The sequence below is a fragment of the Protopterus annectens genome, chromosome 5.part0 (genome assembly GCF_019279795.1).
Source record: "Protopterus annectens isolate FY-2018-M chromosome 5.part0, PAN1.0, whole genome shotgun sequence".
Classification (NCBI taxonomy): Eukaryota; Metazoa; Chordata; order Ceratodontiformes; family Protopteridae; genus Protopterus; species Protopterus annectens.
Genome location: NC_056735.1, coordinates 624,153,987 through 624,176,486, shown reverse-complemented (window position 1 = coordinate 624,176,486; position 22,500 = coordinate 624,153,987). Strand labels below are relative to the sequence as shown.

At 35.1% G+C, this 22,500-nt stretch overlaps 1 protein-coding gene across 2 annotated transcripts in view; it reads right to left on the bottom strand.

Moving 5' to 3' along the window:
- PPP2R3B (protein phosphatase 2 regulatory subunit B''beta) overlaps nt 1-22,500 on the bottom strand; it is a 1,731,184-nt gene that overhangs the window by 350,264 nt on the left and 1,358,420 nt on the right. For both annotated transcript variants that reach the window (XM_044072461.1, XM_044072462.1), the window contains exon 9: nt 22,074-22,163. In XM_044072461.1, the coding sequence (XP_043928396.1) occupies nt 22,074-22,163 (90 nt within the window). The remainder of the gene's footprint in view (nt 1-22,073; nt 22,164-22,500) is intronic.

Here is a 22,500-nt window from a genome sequence, read left to right as displayed (position 1 = left end):
GGGTTCACAAATTTTGTTTTTTGGGCAATGGAGGGGAATTCAAGTTTTTTTAATAAGGGGGTTGAAAAAAAAGTTAAAGGAAATGATTTTCCCCGGGGTTCAGCCACTTAAAATTGGTTTAAGTCTAAAGGGGTTTAAAAATTGGGAAACCTTGAAAAATTGGGGGGGGGGGGGGGGGGGGCGGGGGGGGGGGGGGGGGGGGGGGGGGGGGGGGGGGGGGGGGGGGGGCTGGGGGGGGGGGGGGGGGGGCCAATTAAAATTTTTTGGGGTTTTTTTGGGGCTTTTTTTTGGGGGAAAAAAAAAAAGCCCCCTTTTTTTTTTTTTTTCCTAAGTTGGTTTTTTGTTGGGAAAAGGGGGTTTTTTAAAAAAAAAAAAAGTTACAGTGGGGGAAAAGGCATAAAAAAAAGAGTTTAGGGGCCGTTAAAAGGTGGGTTTTTTAAATCGGGCCGGGGAGAAGAATCTGACAAAAGCGAGCCCTTTGAATGATAACTACTCTACAGGTTTCAGGGATGTAGCCTATTGTGAGATTTATTTATTTTACATTTGTTTACCGGGATAGTCCAACTGGATACATGTCCATTTTCAGCGGAGGCCCGGGGAGAAAAGCTCCACATAGGCAAACTTACATAGATTACACAGAAGTTGGCAAACAATTATAAAAACAAAGTGATTATATACACTGGGTTAGTAGTGTTTCCTAGTAGGGATGCACAATTCTCATGGACAGACAATTAAAAGTAAGAGACATCAGATTGGAAGCAGAGCTTGGTGATGTAGTTACAAGTTATGATAATTGCAGAATATGCTTTTAGTTTATAACTTAATCAGGGTTGGTACATAGGCATAGCCAATTCACTTTGATACTGTTTGAGGTTTTTTTTTTTTAAGAGACTTTTGGAGGATTGTAGGGTTATATAGTTTGGCAATGAATTCCAGGTTTTGCCAATGAAGTTGTCAAACAGGGATTCACCAGTAGAGTTATTAGCTTTGTGGGTTTGGACCAGTAGTTTATTGGCTGACCGTAGGGATCTTAGTTTGCTATATGGCTTAATAATATTTTTAAGTGAGGGGGTATATACTCAAGGTGGTACAAAATTTTGTGTGCTATTAAGAGTTGATTGAATTGAATTAAGCTGGGCAGTTCTAGCCACTCTAGTTGTTTAAGGTTCTGGCAGTGGTGGGTTCTACAGGTGGAGCCAGTGGCAAATCTGGCAATGATTGTAGCTATGGGACAGCTTACCTAGTTCGGATTTGTTGAGGTTTGAGAGTACAGGCGAGGCATATAAAAAGAGTAGACAGTAGGTGTGATCGGGCGATTGCAGTCCTAACAAGTGGGGTTAAAAATGTCTTGTTTCTATACAGTGATCCAAGCTTCTTATTGATGGTCTGTATGGTTTTGTTGACCTGTAGGTCAAATTTGAGATGGTCTATGATAACCCCTAGCAGTTTGGTGTGATTATCTGGGGAAACAGTGGTACTATTGAAGTGTGGTGGATCTACTAGTGGGAGAGAAGAGTAGAAGTTTAGTTTTATTGTGGTTCAGAAGTAGGCATTGGTTGGTGAGCCAGTTCTCAATAGTGCTAAATGTATTTTGGGTTAAGATTTGCATGTCGGATGGGGAGGTGGCTGAGCAGATGAGAATGGAATCATCTGCGTACTGAATGCAGGTGGCTTTAGGGATAGCAGTGTGGAGGTTGTTGATAAAAATAGAGTAGTGGACCTAGTATGGAGGTAAACTGGCTGGAGAGTTTGCCCTGCCATAGTACCGCCTGCTGCTACCAGTCAGATAGGACTGGAACCACTAGATAGCAGGCTTGTTGAGGGAAACAGATTTTAGTGAAAGAATGAGAAGTTCATGGTTGACCATGTCAAAGGCTTTTGATAGGTCAAGAAAGAGGGCAGAGATTAGCATATTGTCATTCCTGTTTTGGTTTATGGCAGTAGTAAAGGAAAGGAGGGCTGAGGTGGTGCTGTGGTATGGCCTGAAACCATGCTGGGAGTCGGATAGTAAGTTATTCTGTGAAAGGTATTGCATTAGTTGCTTGTGTAAACATTTCTCCATTATTTTGGCTAGTGGGGAAAAAATGGCAATGGGTCTGTAGTTGGATATGTCTGAGGAGCTACCACCTTTATGGAGTGGGATGACGTGAGATATTTTCCAGAGGGAGGTGATAGCACTTTCGGATAAGGTTCTGTTGATGAGGATAGATATGGGATATGCAATGGCATCTGCAGCTATTTGTAGGTACTCTGGAGGGAGGAGGTCAGCAGCGAGGGTGGTAGGTTTTAGTTTTTTAGAAGTGTTTTGATAAAACTAGTGGATATTGGTTGGAAGCTAAATTCCGGGTGATTATTAGGTAGATTAGGCATGTGGTTTAAGTTAGAGAGGGTTAGTGGATTTGCTATGGATTGGATTGTTTCAGTGAAAAAGTTATTAAAGGCGCTAGCTATGGTCTCTGGAGAACTATGGGTGTAGTTAGCCGGGGCTGGGGTGGTGGAGTGACCGGGACAAAGTAGTTGATTTAAGCCTGCCCAGAACTTTTGAGGATTGTTGTGGTGTTTTTGTAGGAGATTTTGGTAGAAGCTTTTTTTTATCCAGTAAAATAGATTTTTTTTTGTATCATTCCTAAGTTGACGATATTTTAGATGGTCAAGTCAGGCTTTGGTTGTTCTCCAGCTGGCCCAGGCTCTGTTTCTAGTTTTGATTTTAGCTTTGGTATCTTTTGTGAGCCATGGTGCTGCATTTGATCTAGTTGTTATTGTACGTGCTGGAGCATGTGAATCAAGGATACTTAGGAATTTAGTGTTAAAGTGATCTATGGCCTCCTCTAATGTTAGATTTTTTTTAGTTTTGACCAGTCAACTGCTTTTAATTCATTTTGGAATATAGCAGCATCAAAGTTTTCCCTGTTTCTAAATGTTTTATATTTGGGCTGGTGAGGGTTTCCTGCCTTATGTTTTATGATATAGGTTAGACAATAGTCGCTGAGGTCATCAGGGAGAGTACCAGCTGTATACAGTTGGGGTTGGTTATTAACTAGGATCTAGTCTAGGATACTTTCCTTGTTGGTTGGTTTGTTTATCCTAGTGGGAGAGGTTATGGTCTGTTTAAACCCAGATAAGTTTATATGAGTGAGGGGGGGGGGTCGGAGGAGCAGGGGTGCCAGTCGGTGTTAAAATCACCAAGAACTATGGTTTCTTGGGGATAGGTAGAGGGTAACCAGTAAAGGAGATGATCTAGGGTATTTAGGTTGTTACCTGGTGGAATGTATGCACAGACAACGTTCAAGTGTTTGTTTTGGTTAATCTGTAGCTTGGTTATGAGGAGTTCCATATTACTGAACTAGGGAGGCTGAATGGTGTCTCTATTAACAGTTAGAGTATTTTTGTAAAGGACTGCTATCCCACCTCCTTTCCTTGTAGCACGGTCTAACTGGTGAATATTGTATCCTGGAGGTAGTATTTCATTGCCAGTAGTACTGGGTTTTAGCCAGGTTTCCGTAAGACACAATGTCTGGGGAGTGGGTTGCTAGGAGGGTGTGTAGGTTGGGAATCTTATTGTTAATACTTCTAATATTTAGGTGAAATGCTAGGAGGGAACTAGTGGGAGCATTCATGGGTAGTCTGACTGTGGGGATTGTGGTAGGGGAGCGGAGGTTATTGGGTGTGGGTGGGCCAGGGTTGGGATGAATGTCTCCATGTGTTACAAGGTTAAAGTGACCAGATATTGTGAGCTTTAGGAGTTTGTTTATAAGCTTTATATACTCTTTGTCTTTAGGATTATGTTTTGTGGCTGTACAGAGGTGGTATTTTACAGAGGGTGGTTTATTTGGGTGTGCTGGGGAAGGTAAAGTGTCTGGTGTTATGTGTGAAGTCGTGGGTGCCTGTTTGACCATTTGGGTAGTGAATACCATGGTCAAGTGTTTGTTCGTAGGCAGTGAGATGGTAAAACAAACAGTATAGGCATTTGGGTAATTAGTGTTTTTTTGCTTGTTTGCATTTTGATAGGAGGCGGACCAAATTTGATGACTGACCCTGCTAACATGTTGTGGAAGAATGAGAGAGAAGGAAATGGGTTAAGGGGGCAGGGTTGCTCAATGATGTGTGAGGTGCTGATTGGTACTTAGCAGGAGGGGAGTGGCAAAGTCTGGTTTAAATTTAGCACTAGTTGGGGCGGGTGGAATTTGGGGGCAGGGAGAGGAGCGGAGCAGGGCTAACACTGACTCAGAGTTACCTTGGGCTTTTGGTTTGGTTTGTATGATTGTATGTAAGCAATGTTTTTGGCTGTACTTCAATTTGTTTTATTCTTTTTTAATTTTACATCAATTTTTAAGCTAGTTTTAATTGGATCCTAGGGGTAAACTAGCAAATGTAGTCAATAAGGAGGGAGCGAAATTACTTTACCAAATTAAAAAGTAAATGCTTGGGACTGGAACACTGTGTGAGTGTAAGGCTAATTTCAAAGTAGTATAGCCCAATCTAGTGGCAATTGGCTAGATCCCTTCACTGTTGTTGTGCAGACACCATTAAGCCTCAACAGTTTACAAAAACTAAATTGTAGTTCACCTATTACAACTGAAAAGCTGGAGGGAGTCCAGGTTCTTGCTTCCCAGACATTTTACTTAGTTAAGATAGCCAGCTTCAGTGGAGAAGGTAAAAATTGTTTGATGCAGTGAATCCCAGGTAGGGGGGGGGGTGTCACTCAGGAATGAAACCCATGCAAACTATTACAATTGAAAAGCTGGAGGGAGTCAGGTTCTTGCTTCCCAGAGGTTTTACTTAGTTAAGATAGCCAGCTTCAGTGGAGAAGGTAGAAATTGCTTTATAGAGTGAACCCCAGGTGGGGGCGGGGGTCAATCAGGAAAGAAACCCGTGCAAACTATTACAATTGAAAAGCTGGAGGGAGTCAGGTTCTTGCTCTAAGAAAGGTCCACTCAACCTGAGAATTATAGGCACATTAATCTTACCTGACTTAAATGATTTATTCCATGACTTTACATACATGACCTCATAAACCTAGTGTTTGGGACAAAGGGCAACTCAAGCAGCTGATGGTGGTTATGCTCTGCACATGGCATACTTGATCTTGGCCGAGGCATAATATGTTACTTAACACAAGTGATATCCTGGTCATCCAAGAAGTTTAATGTTCACACCAAGCACGAACCAAGACAGCAAACCAACAAGTAAAACAATAAAAATTCAGTTAGAAATTCAACAATACTGAGCGCTTTCACCCGCTCGTTTACCTGCGGGTTTCATCAGAGTACATCTTACATTTCATTGCACCAGCTTATATACTACCAAAATAACCAATGTTTCAATTAGTCTTAATTTAATTAATTAATAGTGTAATTCCTAATTGTGTGTTTTCAAAAAAGTAGATGTTGTTTAATACCTTAAAGACAACAGTAAACTGCTAAATAGGATTTCTTTGTTTGTATAGTTTAAGTTGAGGGCTATTTAACCAATAAAAGTGATAATACTTGTTAAAAACTATCATAAGTATATTATAAATATTTTAATCAGCATGTATACATTAATTTTATATACATTAAATATTAATAAATATAAAGTAGAATAAAAAATGTATAAAAATGTCATCAAATCATTCATTCCAATGTAAACATTATTTTGTAATTGAAAAACATGTTGTATAAATACCAGAATAAATAAATAAACAAAATTAATAGTATTAATATTAAACACTACATAGTACTACTTATAATCTTAGATAAATTTTAGAGTGTAATATGAATTATAATTTCTTGTTTTTTATCATTTCTTGTTTTTTATCAATTGTATAAATAAATGTAATTATATAAATATTAATATTACAAAAAAGTATTTTGTATGTATATACTAAAATAATTAGATTCTAACCTTAAAATGTTTGTAAAATGTATTATATGTAATTTTTAAGAAAGATTCATTCAAAACAATCTTCATAGACTTTCATTTCAACCATATTTAAATAAAAATATAATATATAAAATTCCAATTAAACACTTATAGACTTTTGTTTTAAAATACTTGTAATACTAATGTGGCCATTCAAACCCGGTGTTGTACTGGCATTGCAAGAAGTTGCCACAAACATTCTTTAGTTAATAGTAAATTGTCCAAATCCCCTTCTTTTTCCTCAGGATTGTAAATTCTGTCAATAATGAAAAAGATGAATCTTTTATAATTAACACATGTGATACTGTGTGTGTAAAGGGCATTTGATTCTTTTTTGTTTTTCACATCCCTGACATGTTCCATAATTCTATTGTGTAATTTTCTCTTGGTCTTACCTATGTAATATGCTGGGCATGAAATACAACTTGCCAAATAAATAACCCATTTAGTGTTACAGTTACATATGCCTGGGCATTTAAGTGTTTTTCCATAGTTGTACACGGTACAATAGGGTCCATCATTTATGTATTTACAACTTTTACAAAATCCACATTTTTTCATTCTGGATGTAGTCTCTCCTTGTACCCTGCTTTCGAACATCTCTTTCATATTCATGCCCCTACTATATGTAACTGATGGGTGTAAGCCAACTATTTCTTTAACTTCCAAGCTATTATTTATTACACTTTTCCATGTGTCATTTAATATTGTCATTATTGCTTTAGAATTTGTGTTGTATGGTAAAATAAATGAATCCTTCTTGTTGTTAAAATCTTGTTCCTTGACCTCATATATTCTCCACTAATAATTATAGGTTTGTACTTTGTATCCCTGTCTCTCAAAACTTCTTTAGTCAGGGAATCTAACAAATTTAGTGGGTAACCTCTGTCACTAAACATATCTTGCAAGTATTTGATTTCAACCTCAAAGTTTTGGTCTTCACTAATAATACGAGAAAGTCTAACTAATTGGCCTTTCACCAAATTCCTTTTTTGAAAATGGGGATGATTACTGTCGTAGTGTAAATAACTGTTTGAGTAAGTTTTTTTACGAAAAATGGTAGATTCTATCCTTCCATCCTTGTTGTACATTCTGATGTCTAAGTAGTCACATTGATCGTGGTTTATTTGGAAAGTAAACTTTAAAAAATTAGTACTATTTTCTAAGAAGTGCATAAATTCTCGTATTTCACCTTCTTCTCCCTTCCAAAAAACCAAAATGTCATCTAAAAATCTTACATATAAAATAATTTTATCCCAGAAGTGCGATACAAATACTTGTTCAATCTCCCAAAATGCTAACACTAAGTTAGCATAGATGAAACACATCTGGCCCTCATAGCAACACCTCTACATTGTTTATAGTGTTCTCCTTCCAAGATGACATAATTGTTGTTTAGTATCATTTCCATGAAGTCTACTAATAATCTTCTTTTGACAGTGTGTTGTCCACTGTGTTTTTCCAAAATTTTTTCAAAGTATTCTAAGCCTTCTTTGTGTGGTATGATGCTAAATAGATTAATGACATCTATTGTTATCATAAAAAACTTTTCTCCTCTGTAGTTCTTATTAAATTCTCTTAGTTTTTCAAGGCAATGCCACGAGTCTTTAATAATGTGTGGGAACTTTGTTAAAATATCCTTACAATGTACATCTACAAACTTCGCTGTTGTTTCAAGTTTAGAATTTTTGGCAGAAACAATCGGTCTAAGCGGAGGGTTTTGAATACTCTTATGCACTTTGGGTATGCCGAAAATGGTTGGGGTGATAGGATGTTCCACTACCAAAAATTCATATTCCTGTTTATTAATCATGCCCTCCATCAAACATTCATATAGTAGCCAATCAATTTTTGTATAGGCTCTCTGTACTTCATATTTAAGAACTTTACTATATGTGTCTTCATTTTCTAACATAGTTTTCATTTTGTTGATGTAATTTGTATTTGACATGATCACTACTCCACCCCCTTTATCTGGCTTCATGATTCTGTGTTTATTATTTGAACATATTTCTGTAATGCAGAACCTTTCATTTTCAGTCAAATTGTCCTTCAATATACTCTTTTTCTTTAATTCCCTCCTTATTTGTGTTTCACATAATGATTCATAAACCTGAATTATTGGATTGTTGGGCGGAATAAATGTACTAGTTCTTTTAGTGTAATGACTTTGGTTTAGTTTCTCATCTCCTCTTGCATGTTTGCTTTAGTAAAAACACTTTTAAATTAAGCATTCTCGTGTATAATTTCAAATTGATGAGTATTCTACCTATGTCACTTCTAAATCGTGGGACAAATTTAAAACCTCTCTTAAATAACATAATATGGCTTTGATTCAAGTTAAAGTCACTATAATTGTAGATATTAAAACCACCACTATTGGTTATTTTACATAGATCATTGTTCGTACTACCACCATCAAGAATGTCTGCTTCTATGTCATTCAGAACTATCGGATCGTTACCAAATGATTTCTCTTGCATAACCAAATTTCTACCTGGTGGTTTAACATTATTGGTCAATCCTGTCCCACTTATATCTTGCGTAGTGGTTTCATTGTTGTGACTTGCTGAGCCATTTAGTAATAATAAGAATTGGTTCTGAAGTACATTTTCCTCCCTTGATTCTTCTGTTGTGCTCCGCCCCCCTGAAACCTGTCTCTTATCCTCTCTGATCTCCTTAGTTGGGGTTGTTCTAAAAAAACCTCATTCTCTTTTTGTACATCCCCATCTATAACATTGCCATAATGTCCATACTTGTTAGTATTTTTGTTGTTGTGTACATTAGAAGTATGAATGTTCCTTTGTTCACAGTTCCTATCTTCATCCCTCGATCGATTCATTCTTTCATTTTGCTGCACAGATGTTTTGAATTCTTTAAAATGGTGATATGCCCTTTTGTGAATATAGTCATTACTGTCTCTTATTAGTTTTTTATTTTTATATTCAAGCCCTCTCGAAACAAAACTGTCCATTTCTTTTATAATGTAGTCCATCCTGTATTTGTTGTGTTCAAATAGCAAGTCTTTTTTAATGTTGTTGTCCAGGTCTATAAGTTTCTCGTTCAACACTGATAGTCTTTGGTTGTTGTTCTTAATAATAAGTTTAAGCAAGTCTAACCCTGCTCTGTCATACAGGGCTACTAATTCATTATATAACACACTATTATGACTAAAACCAAAAGGTAATTTAAAAATTCTCAAACCTTTTGGAACTTGTTCCAACTCCAGGGATCTCTCCAGAAAGGCATTATCCATCTGGATGGTTTTAAATTGTTTGAGCGTTTTTTCAAAATCAGCAATCTGCTCATTCAAGGAGCCCATGTCTTGCATACTACTTCTTGGAATACTTTTAAACGAAGGTGCCTGTAGAATCACATTAATGTTCTCCCATCTCCGACTGTTAGATGTCCTTCCGTCCCCAGCGTTCATATTCCCACTGTCAAACCTCAGGGTTGGTTCCTTTCTTCGTGTGTCCCCTTTAGGTTGGTTCGATGAACCATTACTGGCTGACGGAGCATTAGGACTGTTACCGGTGTGGAGTGTAATGTGAACAGTTGCTCTTGATTCGGTAATAGTAATATTTAGGTCAATGTCATTATTCTGAGTTTTGTTAGCCGGAGTAAGGTAATTAGTCGATTAGTAACTTCCAGGTGCTGTTTTAATAGTGCTTCCATAATGTAGTAAAACCTAAACACAATCAATGTAGATGCTATTACAGCTGAATTATTTGTGTTAACCCTACTTGTAATGCAGGGCAACAGAAAACTGACAGTTATTCGTACTGCTGAATACTTTACTTGACACAACCAAGTTCTATCCGTATTTCTCAGTTTCAGAAAGCAAACAGTTCAAAGCTGCTTACAAATCAGTGTTAACATGAATTCGCCAAAAGTTGATGTAAGTGTTAATGCAATTTGTGGTCGCTTAATTGTAACCTCAGAGTTCTCTCCTTCAGTAAACCAGTCAGTTAGATGTTACTATTAATTAATACTTTCTTGTAGCTTTGAAATCCGTATTTATAACGTAAAGCTACGGAAAACTGACAGTTACTGGTGCAGCTAAATATTTTAAATTTACACCACCTAGTTGTGTCCGTAGTTCTCAGCTTCAATGAAGATACACTTGCAACGTAGGACAACAGAGAACTGATAATTACTGATACAACTGAATGTTTGAGTTAACACAACCTAGTTGTGTCCGTAGTTCTCAGTTTCAGAAAGCAAACAGTACAAAGCTGCTTACAAATCAGCGTTGACATAAATTCGCAAAATGCTGATGTAAGTGTTAATGCAATTTGCGGTCGCTTAGTTATAACCTCAAAGTTCTCTCCTTCAGTAGACCAGTCAATTTGATGTTACTGTTAGTTAGTACTATAATATAGCTTTGAAGTCAGTATTTATGACGTACAGCTACGGAAAACTGTCAGTTGCTGGTGCAACTAAATATTTTAAGTTTACACCACCTAGTTGTGTCCGTATATCTCAGCTTCAAAGAAGGTAGTCAGTTCAACGCTGCTTGTAAATTAGCGTTTAACATAAAAAACGCAAATGCTGATATTCTTGCTAAGCGTTTACAAATTACATCAACAAAATGAAAACTATGTTAGAAAATGAAGACACATATAGTAAAGTTCTTAAATATGAAGTACAGAGAGCCTATACAAAAATTGATTGGCTACTATATGAATGTTTGATGGAGGGCATGATTAATAAACAGGAATATGAATTTTTGGTAGTGGAACATCCTATCACCCCAACCATTTTCGGCATACCCAAAGTGCATAAGAGTATTCAAAACCCTCCGCTTAGACCGATTGTTTCTGCCAAAAATTCTAAACTTGAAACAACAGCGAAGTTTGTAGATGTACATTGTAAGGATATTTTAACAAAGTTCCCACACATTATTAAAGACTCGTGGCATTGCCTTGAAAAACTAAGAGAATTTAATAAGAACTACAGAGGAGAAAAGTTTTTTATGATAACAATAGATGTCATTAATCTATTTAGCATCATACCACACAAAGAAGGCTTAGAATACTTTGAAAAAATTTTGGAAAAACACAGTGGACAACACACTGTCAAAAGAAGATTATTAGTAGACTTCATGGAAATGATACTAAACAACAATTATGTCATCTTGGAAGGAGAACACTATAAACAATGTAGAGGTGTTGCTATGGGGGCCAGATGTGCCCCCATCTATGCTAACTTAGTGTTAGCATTTTGGGAGATTGAACAAGTATTTGTATCGCACTTCTGGGATAAAATTATTTTATATGTAAGATTTTTAGATGACATTTTGGTTTTTTGGAAGGGAGAAGAAGGTGAAATACGAGAATTTATGCACTTCTTAGAAAATAGTACTAATTTTTTAAAGTTTACTTTCCAAATAAACCACGATCAATGTGACTACTTAGACATCAGAATGTACAACAAGGATGGAAGGATAGAATCTACCATTTTTCGTAAAAAAACTTACTCAAACAGTTATTTACACTATGACAGTAATCATCTCCATTTTCAAAAAAGGAATTTGGTGAAAGGCCAATTAGTTAGACTTTCTCGTATTATTAGTGAAGACCAAAACTTTGAGGTTGAAATCAAATACTTGCAAGATATGTTTAGTGACAGAGGTTACCCACTAAATTTGTTAGATTCCCTGACTAAAGAAGTTTTGAGAGACAGGGATACAAAGTACAAACCTATAATTATTAGTGGAGAATATATGAGGCCGAAGGAACAAGATTTTAACAACAAGAAGGATTCATTTATTTTACCATACAACACAAATTCTAAAGCAATAATGACAATATTAAATGACACATGGAAAAGTGTAATAAATAATAGCTTGGAAGTTAAAGAAATAGTTGGCTTACACCCATCAGTTACATATAGTAGGGGCATGAATATGAAAGAGATGTTCGAAAGCAGGGTACAAGGAGAGACTACATCCAGAATGAAAAAATGTGGATTTTGTAAAAGTTGTAAATACATAAATGATGGACCCTATTGTACCGTGTACAACTATGGAAAAACACTTAAATGCCCAGGCATATGTAACTGTAACACTAAATGGGTTATTTATTTGGCAAGTTGTATTTCATGCCCAGCATATTACATAGGTAAGACCAAGAGAAAATTACACAATAGAATTATGGAACATGTCAGGGATGTGAAAAACAAAAAAGAATCAAATGCCCTTTACACACACAGTATCACATGTGTTAATTATAAAAGATTCATCTTTTTCATTATTGACAGAATTTACAATCCTGAGGAAAAAGAAGGGGATTTGGACAATTTACTATTAACTAAAGAATGTTTGTGGCAACTTCGTTGCAATGCCAGTACAACACCGGGTTTGAATGGCCACATTAGTATTACAAGTATTTTAAAACAAAAGTCTATAAGTGTTTAATTGGAATTTTATATATTATATTTTTATTTAAATATGGTTGAAATGAAAGTCTATGAAGATTGTTTTGAATGAATCTTTCTTAAAAATTACATATAATACATTTTACAAACATTTTAAGGTTAGAATCTAATTATTTTAGTATATACATACAAAATACTTTTTTGTAATATTAATATTTATATAATTACATTTATTTATACAATTGATAAAAAACAAGAAATGATAAAAAACAAGAAATTATAATTCATATTACACTCTAAAATTTATCTAAGATTATAAGTAGTACTATGTAGTGTTTAATATTAATACTATTAATTTTGTTTATTTATTTATTCTGGTATTTATACAACATGTTTTTCAATTACAAAATAATGTTTACATTGGAATGAATGATATGATGACATTTTTATACATGTTTTATTCTACTTTATATTTATTAATATTTAATGTATATAAAATTAATTTATACATGCTGATTAAAATATTTATAATATACTTATGATAGTTTTTAACAAGTATTATCACTTTTATTGGTTAAATAGCCCTCAACTTAAACTATACAAACAAAGAAATCCTATTTAGCAGTTTACTGTTGTTGTTCTTTAAGGTATTAAACAACATCTACTTTTTTGAAAACACACAATTAGGAATTACACTATTAATTAATTAAATTAAGACTAATTGAAACATTGGTTATTTTGGTAGTATATAAGCTGGTGCAATGAAATGTAAGATGTACTCTGATGAAACCCGCAGGTAAACGAGCGGGTGAAAGCGCTCAGTATTGTTGAATTTCTAACTGAATTTTTATTGTTTTACTTGTTGGTTTGCTGTCTTGGTTCGTGTTTGGTGTGAACATTAAACTTCTTGGATGACCAGGATATCACTTGTGTTACTTACATTCTTTTCGTGGTTCCTGTGTTTACTTCATCGTGGTAGTGGTTCCAGGACACCGAGGAGTTGTCGGTTATACCAAGGTACGGAAGCATAAGCAGCGTACAACCAACGTCTTGTTGAACAAGAGATAGAAGAACTTGGGTTATTACAAAATTCGGGTTCGTTTTTTACTCAACTGCACCAGCATTTTTAGCAGCATTCTGCTATTTTATGTTATATCATGGAATTTCAAGCTACTTTGAACTGACTGTTTTATTGAAGGTGAGTATTTTGTGGCTACAACAAAGCTAATGCTAAACGCTTAGCAAGAATATCAGCATTTGCGTTTTTTATGTTAAACGCTAATTTACAAGCAGCGTTGAACTGACTACCTTCTTTGAAGCTGAGATATACGGACACAACTAGGTGGTGTAAATTTAAAATATTTAGTTGCACCAGCAACTGACAGTTTTCCGTTGCTGTACGTCATAAATACTGACTTCAAAGCTATATTATAGTACTAACTAACAGTAACATCAAATTGACTGGTCTACTGAAGGAGAGAACTTTGAGGTTATAACTAAGCGACCGCAAATTGCATTAACACTTACATCAGCATTTTGCAAATTTATGTCAACGCTGATTTGTAAGCAGCTTTGTACTGTTTGCTTTCTGAAACTGAGAACTACGGACACAACTAGGTTGTGTTAACTCAAACATTCAGTTGTATCAGTAATTATCAGTTCTCTGTTGTCCTACGTTGCAAGTGTATCTTCATTGAAGCTGAGAACTACGGACACAACTAGGTGGTGTAAATTTAAACTATTTAGCTGCACCAGTAACTGTCAGTTTTCCGTAGCTTTACGTTATAAATACGGATTTCAAAGCTACAAGAAAGTATTAATTAATAGTAACATCTAACTGACTGGTTTACTGAAGGAGAGAACTCTGAGGTTACAATTAAGCGACCGCAAATTGCATTAACACTTACATCAACTTTTGGCGAATTCATGTTAACACTGATTTGTAAGCAGCTTTGAACTGTTTGCTTTCTGAAACTGAGAAATACGGATAGAACTTGGTTGTGTCAAGTAAAGTATTCAGCAGTACGAATAACTGTCAGTTTTCTGTTGCCCTGCATTACAAGTAGGGTTAACACAAATAATTCAGCTGTAATAGCATCTACATTGATTGTGTTTAGGTTTTACTACATTATGGAAGCACTATTAAAACAGCACCTGGAAGTTACTAATCGACTAATTACCTTACTCCGGGCTAACAAAACTCAGAATAATGACATTGACCTAAATATTACTATTACCGAATCACAAGAGCAACTGTTCACATTACACTCCACACCGGGTAACAGTCCTAATGCTCCGTCAGCCAGTAATGGTTCATCGAACCAACCTAAAGGGGACACACGAAGAAAGGAACCAACCCTGAGGTTTGACAGTGGGAATATGAACGCTGGGGACGGAAGGACATCTAACAGTCGGAGATGGGAGAACATTAATGTGATTCTACAGGCACCTTCGTTTAAAAGTATTCCAAGAAGTAGTATGCAAGACATGGGCTCCTTGAATGAGCAGATTGCTGATTTTGAAAAAACGCTCAAACAATTTAAAACCATCCAGATGGATAATGCCTTTCTGGAGAGATCCCTGGAGTTGGAACAAGTTCCAAAAGGTTTGAGAATTTTTAAATTACCTTTTGGTTTTAGTCATAGTGTGTTATACAATGAATTAGTAGCCCTGTATGACAGAGCAGGGTTAGACTTGCTTAAACTTATTATTAAGAACAACAACCAAAGACTATCAGTGTTGAACGAGAAACTTATAGACCTGGACAACAACATTAAAAAAGACTTGCTATTTGAACACAACAAATACAGGATGGACTACATTATAAAAGAAATGGACAGTTTTGTTTCGAGAGGGCTTGAATATAAAAATAAAAAACTAATAAGAGACAGTAATGACTATATTCACAAAAGGGCATATCACCATTTTAAAGAATTCAAAACATCTGTGCAGCAAAATGAAAGAATGAATCGATCGAAGGATGAAGATAGGAACTGTGAACAAAGGAACATTCATACTTCTAATGTACACAACAACAAAAATACTAACAAGTATGGACATTATGGCAATGTTATAGATGGGGATGTACAAAAGAGAATGAGGTTTTTTTAGAACAACCCCAACTAAGGAGATCAGAGAGGATAAGAGACAGGTTTCAGGGGGGCGGAGCACAACAGAAGAATCAAGGGAGGAAAATGTACTTCAGAACCAATTCTTATTATTACTAAATGGCTCAGCAAGTCACAACAATGAAACCACTACGCAAGATATAAGTGGGACAGGATTGACCAATAATGTTAAACCACCAGGTAGAAATTTGGTTATGCAAGAGAAATCATTTGGTAACGATCCGATAGTTCTGAATGACATAGAAGCAGACATTCTTGATGGTGGTAGTACGAACAATGATCTATGTAAAATAACCAATAGTGGTGGTTTTAATATCTACAATTATAGTGACTTTAACTTGAATCAAAGCCATATTATGTTATTTAAGAGAGGTTTTAAATTTGTCCCACGATTTAGAAGTGACATAGGTAGAATACTCATCAATTTGAAATTATACACGAGAATGCTTAATTTAAAAGTGTTTTTTACTAAAGCAAACATGCAAGAGGAGATGAGAAACGAAACCAAAGTCATTACACTAAAAAGAACTAGTACATTTATTCCGCCCAACAATCCAATAATTCAGGTTTATGAATCATTATGTGAAACACAAATAAGGAGGGAATTAAAGAAAAAGAGTATATTGAAGGACAATTTGACTGAAAATGAAAGGTTCTGCATTACAGAAATATGTTCAAATAATAAACACAGAATCATGAAGCCAGATAAAGGGGGTGGAGTAGTGATCATGTCAAATACAAATTACATCAACAAAATGAAAACTATGTTAGAAAATGAAGACACATATAGTAAAGTTCTTAAATATGAAGTACAGAGAGCCTATACAAAAATTGATTGGCTACTATATGAATGTTTGATGGAGGGCATGATTAATAAACAGGAATATGAATTTTTGGTAGTGGAACATCCTATCACCCCAACCATTTTCGGCATACCCAAAGTGCATAAGAGTATTCAAAACCCTCCGCTTAGACCGATTGTTTCTGCCAAAAATTCTAAACTTGAAACAACAGCGAAGTTTGTAGATGTACATTGTAAGGATATTTTAACAAAGTTCCCACACATTATTAAAGACTGCATTGCCTTGAAAAACTAAGAGAATTTAATAAGAACTACAGAGGAGAAAAGTTTTTTATGATAACAATAGATGTCATTAATCTATTTAGCATCATACCACACAAAGAAGGCTTAGAATACTTTGAAAAAATTTTGGAAAAACACAGTGGACAACACACTGTCAAAAGAAGATTATTAGTAGACTTCATGGAAATGATACTAAACAACAATTATGTCATCTTGGAAGGAGAACACTATAAACAATGTAGAGGTGTTGCTATGGGGGCCAGATGTGCCCCCATCTATGCTAACTTAGTGTTAGCATTTTGGGAGATTGAACAAGTATTTGTATCGCACTTCTGGGATAAAATTATTTTATATGTAAGATTTTTAGATGACATTTTGGTTTTTTGGAAGGGAGAAGAAGGTGAAATACGAGAATTTATGCACTTCTTAGAAAATAGTACTAATTTTTTAAAGTTTACTTTCCAAATAAACCACGATCAATGTGACTACTTAGACATCAGAATGTACAACAAGGATGGAAGGATAGAATCTACCATTTTTCGTAAAAAAACTTACTCAAACAGTTATTTACACTACGACAGTAATCATCCCCATTTTCAAAAAAGGAATTTGGTGAAAGGCCAATTAGTTAGACTTTCTCGTATTATTAGTGAAGACCAAAACTTTGAGGTTGAAATCAAATACTTGCAAGATATGTTTAGTGACAGAGGTTACCCACTAAATTTGTTAGATTCCCTGACTAAAGAAGTTTTGAGAGACAGGGATACAAAGTACAAACCTATAATTATTAGTGGAGAATATATGAGGCCGAAGGAACAAGATTTTAACAACAAGAAGGATTCATTTATTTTACCATACAACACAAATTCTAAAGCAATAATGACAATATTAAATGACACATGGAAAAGTGTAATAAATAATAGCTTGGAAGTTAAAGAAATAGTTGGCTTACACCCATCAGTTACATATAGTAGGGGCATGAATATGAAAGAGATGTTCGAAAGCAGGGTACAAGGAGAGACTACATCCAGAATGAAAAAATGTGGATTTTGTAAAAGTTGTAAATACATAAATGATGGACCCTATTGTACCGTGTACAACTATGGAAAAACACTTAAATGCCCAGGCACATGTAACTGTAACACTAAATGGGTTATTTATTTGGCAAGTTGTATTTCATGCCCAGCATATTACATAGGTAAGACCAAGAGAAAATTACACAATAGAATTATGGAACATGTCAGGGATGTGAAAAACAAAAAAGAATCAAATGCCCTTTACACACACAGTATCACATGTGTTAATTATAAAAGATTCATCTTTTTCATTATTGACAGAATTTACAATCCTGAGGAAAAAGAAGGGGATTTGGACAATTTACTATTAACTAAAGAATGTTTGTGGCAACTTCGTTGCAATGCCAGTACAACACCGGGTTTGAATGGCCACATTAGTATTACAAGTATTTTAAAACAAAAGTCTATAAGTGTTTAATTGGAATTTTATATATTATATTTTTATTTAAATATGGTTGAAATGAAAGTCTATGAAGATTGTTTTGAATGAATCTTTCTTAAAAATTACATATAATACATTTTACAAACATTTTAAGGTTAGAATCTAATTATTTTAGTATATACATACAAAATACTTTTTTGTAATATTAATATTTATATAATTACATTTATTTATACAACTGATAAAAAACAAGAAATGATAAAAAACAAGAAATTATAATTCATATTGCACTCTAAAATTTATCTAAGATTATAAGTAGTACTATGTAGTGTTTAATATTAATACTATTAATTTTGTTTATTTATTTATTCTGGTATTTATACAACATGTTTTTCAATTACAAAATAATGTTTACATTGGAATGAATGATTTGATGACATTTTTATACATTTTTTATTCTACTTTATATTTATTAATATTTAATGTATATAAAATTAATGTATACATGCTGATTAAAATATTTATAATATACTTATGATAGTTTTTAACAAGTATTATCACTTTTATTGGTTAAATAGCCCTCAACTTAAACTATACAAACAAAGAAATCCTATTTAGCAGTTTACTGTTGTTGTCTTTAAGGTATTAAACAACATCTACTTTTTTGAAAACACACAATTAGGAATTACACTATTAATTAATTAAATTAAGACTAATTGAAACATTGGTTATTTTGGTAGTATATAAGCTGGTGCAATGAAATGTAAGATGTACTCTGATGAAACCCGCAGGTAAACGAGCGGGTGAAAGCGCTCAGTATTGTTGAATTTCTAACTGAATTTTTATTGTTTTACTTGTTGGTTTGCTGTCTTGGTTCGTGTTTGGTGTGAACATTAAACTTCTTGGATGACCAGGATATCACTTGTGTTACTTACATAATATGTTACTTCCCTGTGCATGCCTTGACAAAATGGTGAATTTAATCATCAATCCTATGCAATAAAGTTGATATCAAATAGGTTGTCGAACAGAGGACATAATATTAGAGTTGCTGATGCCACCTTGGTAAGTAAAAGTGACAAAAGAAGTGATCCTCAAGGGTTAGTGCAGCTTCTTCAAACAGCAGATTGTGCACTAAGCCTTAAGGAACACTACTTGTAAAATTTTTACTGTATGGAATGCTATTTCTGATCTACAACCTAACACTCCATTGATATGGTTAACTAAATCAGCTGATGACTGTAGACTAGGTGTTGTTATTCTAGCATCCATTAATGTGAAGGTACTCCAGGATGGGCTAGACTACACAAGGACAATGGCTTCAAACTAAATACCAAAAACTGTTGTGCTGTCCACTTTTGTAAAAGAAATAACTCTTCCTCATACTATATAGATGTCATACCACTTAAGAATGACAATGGCATCAGAGACCAAGGCACCCTATAGATGACCATGTCCTTTGATCATCATGACACCAAGTTAGAAAATCCTTTAAAATGTCCCAACTAACAAAGTCATCTCAACCAGTACTTAAGCACCATAATCATCTCTTATCCATCTTACTATTGAATAGAAAAGCAGCTTTGGTATGTACTTTTCAAAACACTCAACTGGAAAGACCTCAAGAGGTTCGTAACGAACAAAAAGGCATTAATTATCTTAGCTATCCCTGCCTGATTGTCTGCCCCCACTCTGTATCCTGTTTCCTACATACTCCTCTACGGTGATATATATTTGACTTTTAGGGCCATGAAAGACCCACCCTGCTAAACCTATTACACCTTAACAGACCTAATGGTACTCAAATATATGTGAAAAGAACCTCACTCTTGGTATAGGACATGTCAGAGTGACAGGCTCTTATCCCATCGTATTTACCACCATAGCAATAAAACATCCTGTTAAGTAAGGGTGACGGTACCTTGCTACATTCAAGGCTAACCCAGATAACTGGATAGGCACTCAAATATTCCTCCGTGTGTAACCCTCTTGAGGCAGGAAATAATTCTTGTTGTAGGGTGTTCTGGCTAGGTTGACAGTGGTTTCAAAAGTGACTTCCCTAGCACCTACCTATAAACAAATGTGGCTACGTATAGAAACAACACAGCAAACTTGTAACAATGTTTCTTTAAACTGTTACTTGCATTAAAATACAACTTGGGGTACAAAAATCCCAGAATACATTGCACCTTTTTACAATGCAACAGATATCCTCATCAGGCAAACGGTTTGTATACCACAGAAAGAAACCCAAAGGATCATACAGGTTAAATAATGCAACGTTTTTCTAGTAAGGGGGCAAACACAAATCTGCAATGTGGAATAAAGAAGACCACAGTAAATAAACCAGCTCCAAACAAATTTATGTAAAAACATAGCATTGTGGTTTAGCTATACAACAGCTTAAAGAAATCCTGTTCCGTATTAGCACTCAGTATGAAATTAAACAGCTGTTAGATTTTGAAAGGAAAAGCCTTTCCAATTTGACTAATAACCAGTAGGAATACTACTTCATTAACAAAGTTAATCTCCTTGATATTAGTCTTGTAGATGAAGCTAGCATTATTACCTTTTTAAATACATATAAAGCAGCAGACATTTTGTTTCTTGCACTAACATGCATTATAGGGTTATGCACAATTGCAAAATTAAGTAACAGTTCACTTATTAAAATATGCAACAATTAATATGCTCAAAAATGTTTTCAAATTCATTACAGTAATCTCTGTTGAAATGTGTTAATTGTAATCATTACTGGGAAGACAACTCTGTGCTCAGACATATTCTATTATGTCACAATTCTAAGTCATAGGATCTCGATCTTTAATTCTGAAGTCAACATGTCAAAAGCACAATGGGAAAAATACCAGAGCTGCAGTCATCCAAAACTCCTATGTTGCATGGATAATACAAGTCTGTTGCACATTTCAGAATTTTCTACTGACACTGCATACAGCTTAATGGTCATGTACTGCGAATCTCACTGTGCAGATTATGGGTACTGTGTGTTTCTTCCTTTGTCTCCTATTTTGTAGGCAGCTGCAGCAGAAAATAGAAGGGATGTCTCCAAATACTGAAAAAATGCAGTGAAGAGATTAAAAAGTAGAAAATTATTACACAGCAGTTGTTCCCGATATACTTAAGGCCAAAAATGACACTCTTCCCACTGCACAAGTTCCCAAAATGGATTATGCCAAATATAAATAAAGTCCGGATAATGCTATTTAGTGCACTGAGTGTGCAAGAAGCCACGTAATAGATACTAAAGTTCAGTCTAGAAACATATTAACATTGCTCTCCCAAATTATAAAGACAGATACCAAATTATGCAAATACTTTTAACTTCACTGGGAGAAGCCCTAATCAAATATTCTATAGTAAATGTTACATATTCTATACAGATTCTAGCTTTCTTATACATGTATCAGAAATACAATAAAATCTGTGGTGCATTCTTGCCTGTATTAAAATGCTTATTCTACAGCACACAGGTATTTCTGTCAATCACTACTTGGCTATGGGTGAGATTCTAGCTGGGTCTTTTCAGCAATTTACATAAACGCAATCTGAATGGCTTACAGCTGGTTTGCTGAGGCCATCATATGTACAGCAGTGTTTAGAAAATGACACATGCATAATTTTCAGACCATTACACAGCCAGTCACCCCAATAAATGCTTGTTGACTATGATGTTACAGTTAATCAGGGAGAGAGGATGACCCACTCGACAACACATAATCAAGCTTGTCATTCATTGTTCTGAGACCAGAGGGCTGTCTTGACTGGCTGTCTGTGAAAATCCTTTACTAATGATGTCTGCAGGACACAAGAACTTTCTATTGACCCTGTATGTCACTGCACAACCCAAGTTTAAGCGTCTCCCAACCTGCCTCAACATGTACTTAACACTGTCAAAATGTCATTCTGGCTTTAGCCAAATTGCTTCAAAGTGCTATTCACCATGTCAGTCATGCTTGCATTATTTTAGCTAGCCTGGAGGTATCCCAACTTGCCCCAGATGAGTTGCCGTGAGTGGCATGCCCAAAGGCAAAGCAGAGTCCTCAGCAGGAAAAATCCTCTAGATTAAGCACTCTTTAAACCCATAATCATAAAGGAAATTTTACCTAGTTGGGGTCTTCTTGTCCTCTTCTGAAATCAGAAACCAGGCAAAATCAGCGTAGCTCAGCCTCCCATCTTTTTGAGCTTTTCTGTCTCTAAAAAGAGAACATACATTTTAACATCAGTACTAACCTTACAATTACAAGAAAGGCAGTGATAAAAACCCTTTTTTATTTAATACATAAAGTAGAAGTACACACATGCATCAGAAATCTCATGAGAGTGCAGAACCAATACAAGGCAGAAAGCATAGATGTCAGATATGCAGACAACTCCTTCCAAAATACATTAATTAGCAAAATACAATATCATTAACATGGTCTAAGACAGTTACAAAAAAATGGTCAATGTAGTCTGCAATGCAAAAAACGTCACTTGAACCAGTGTCGACATATTTTCTTGTGAGACCCCCCCCCCCCCAAAAAAAAAAAA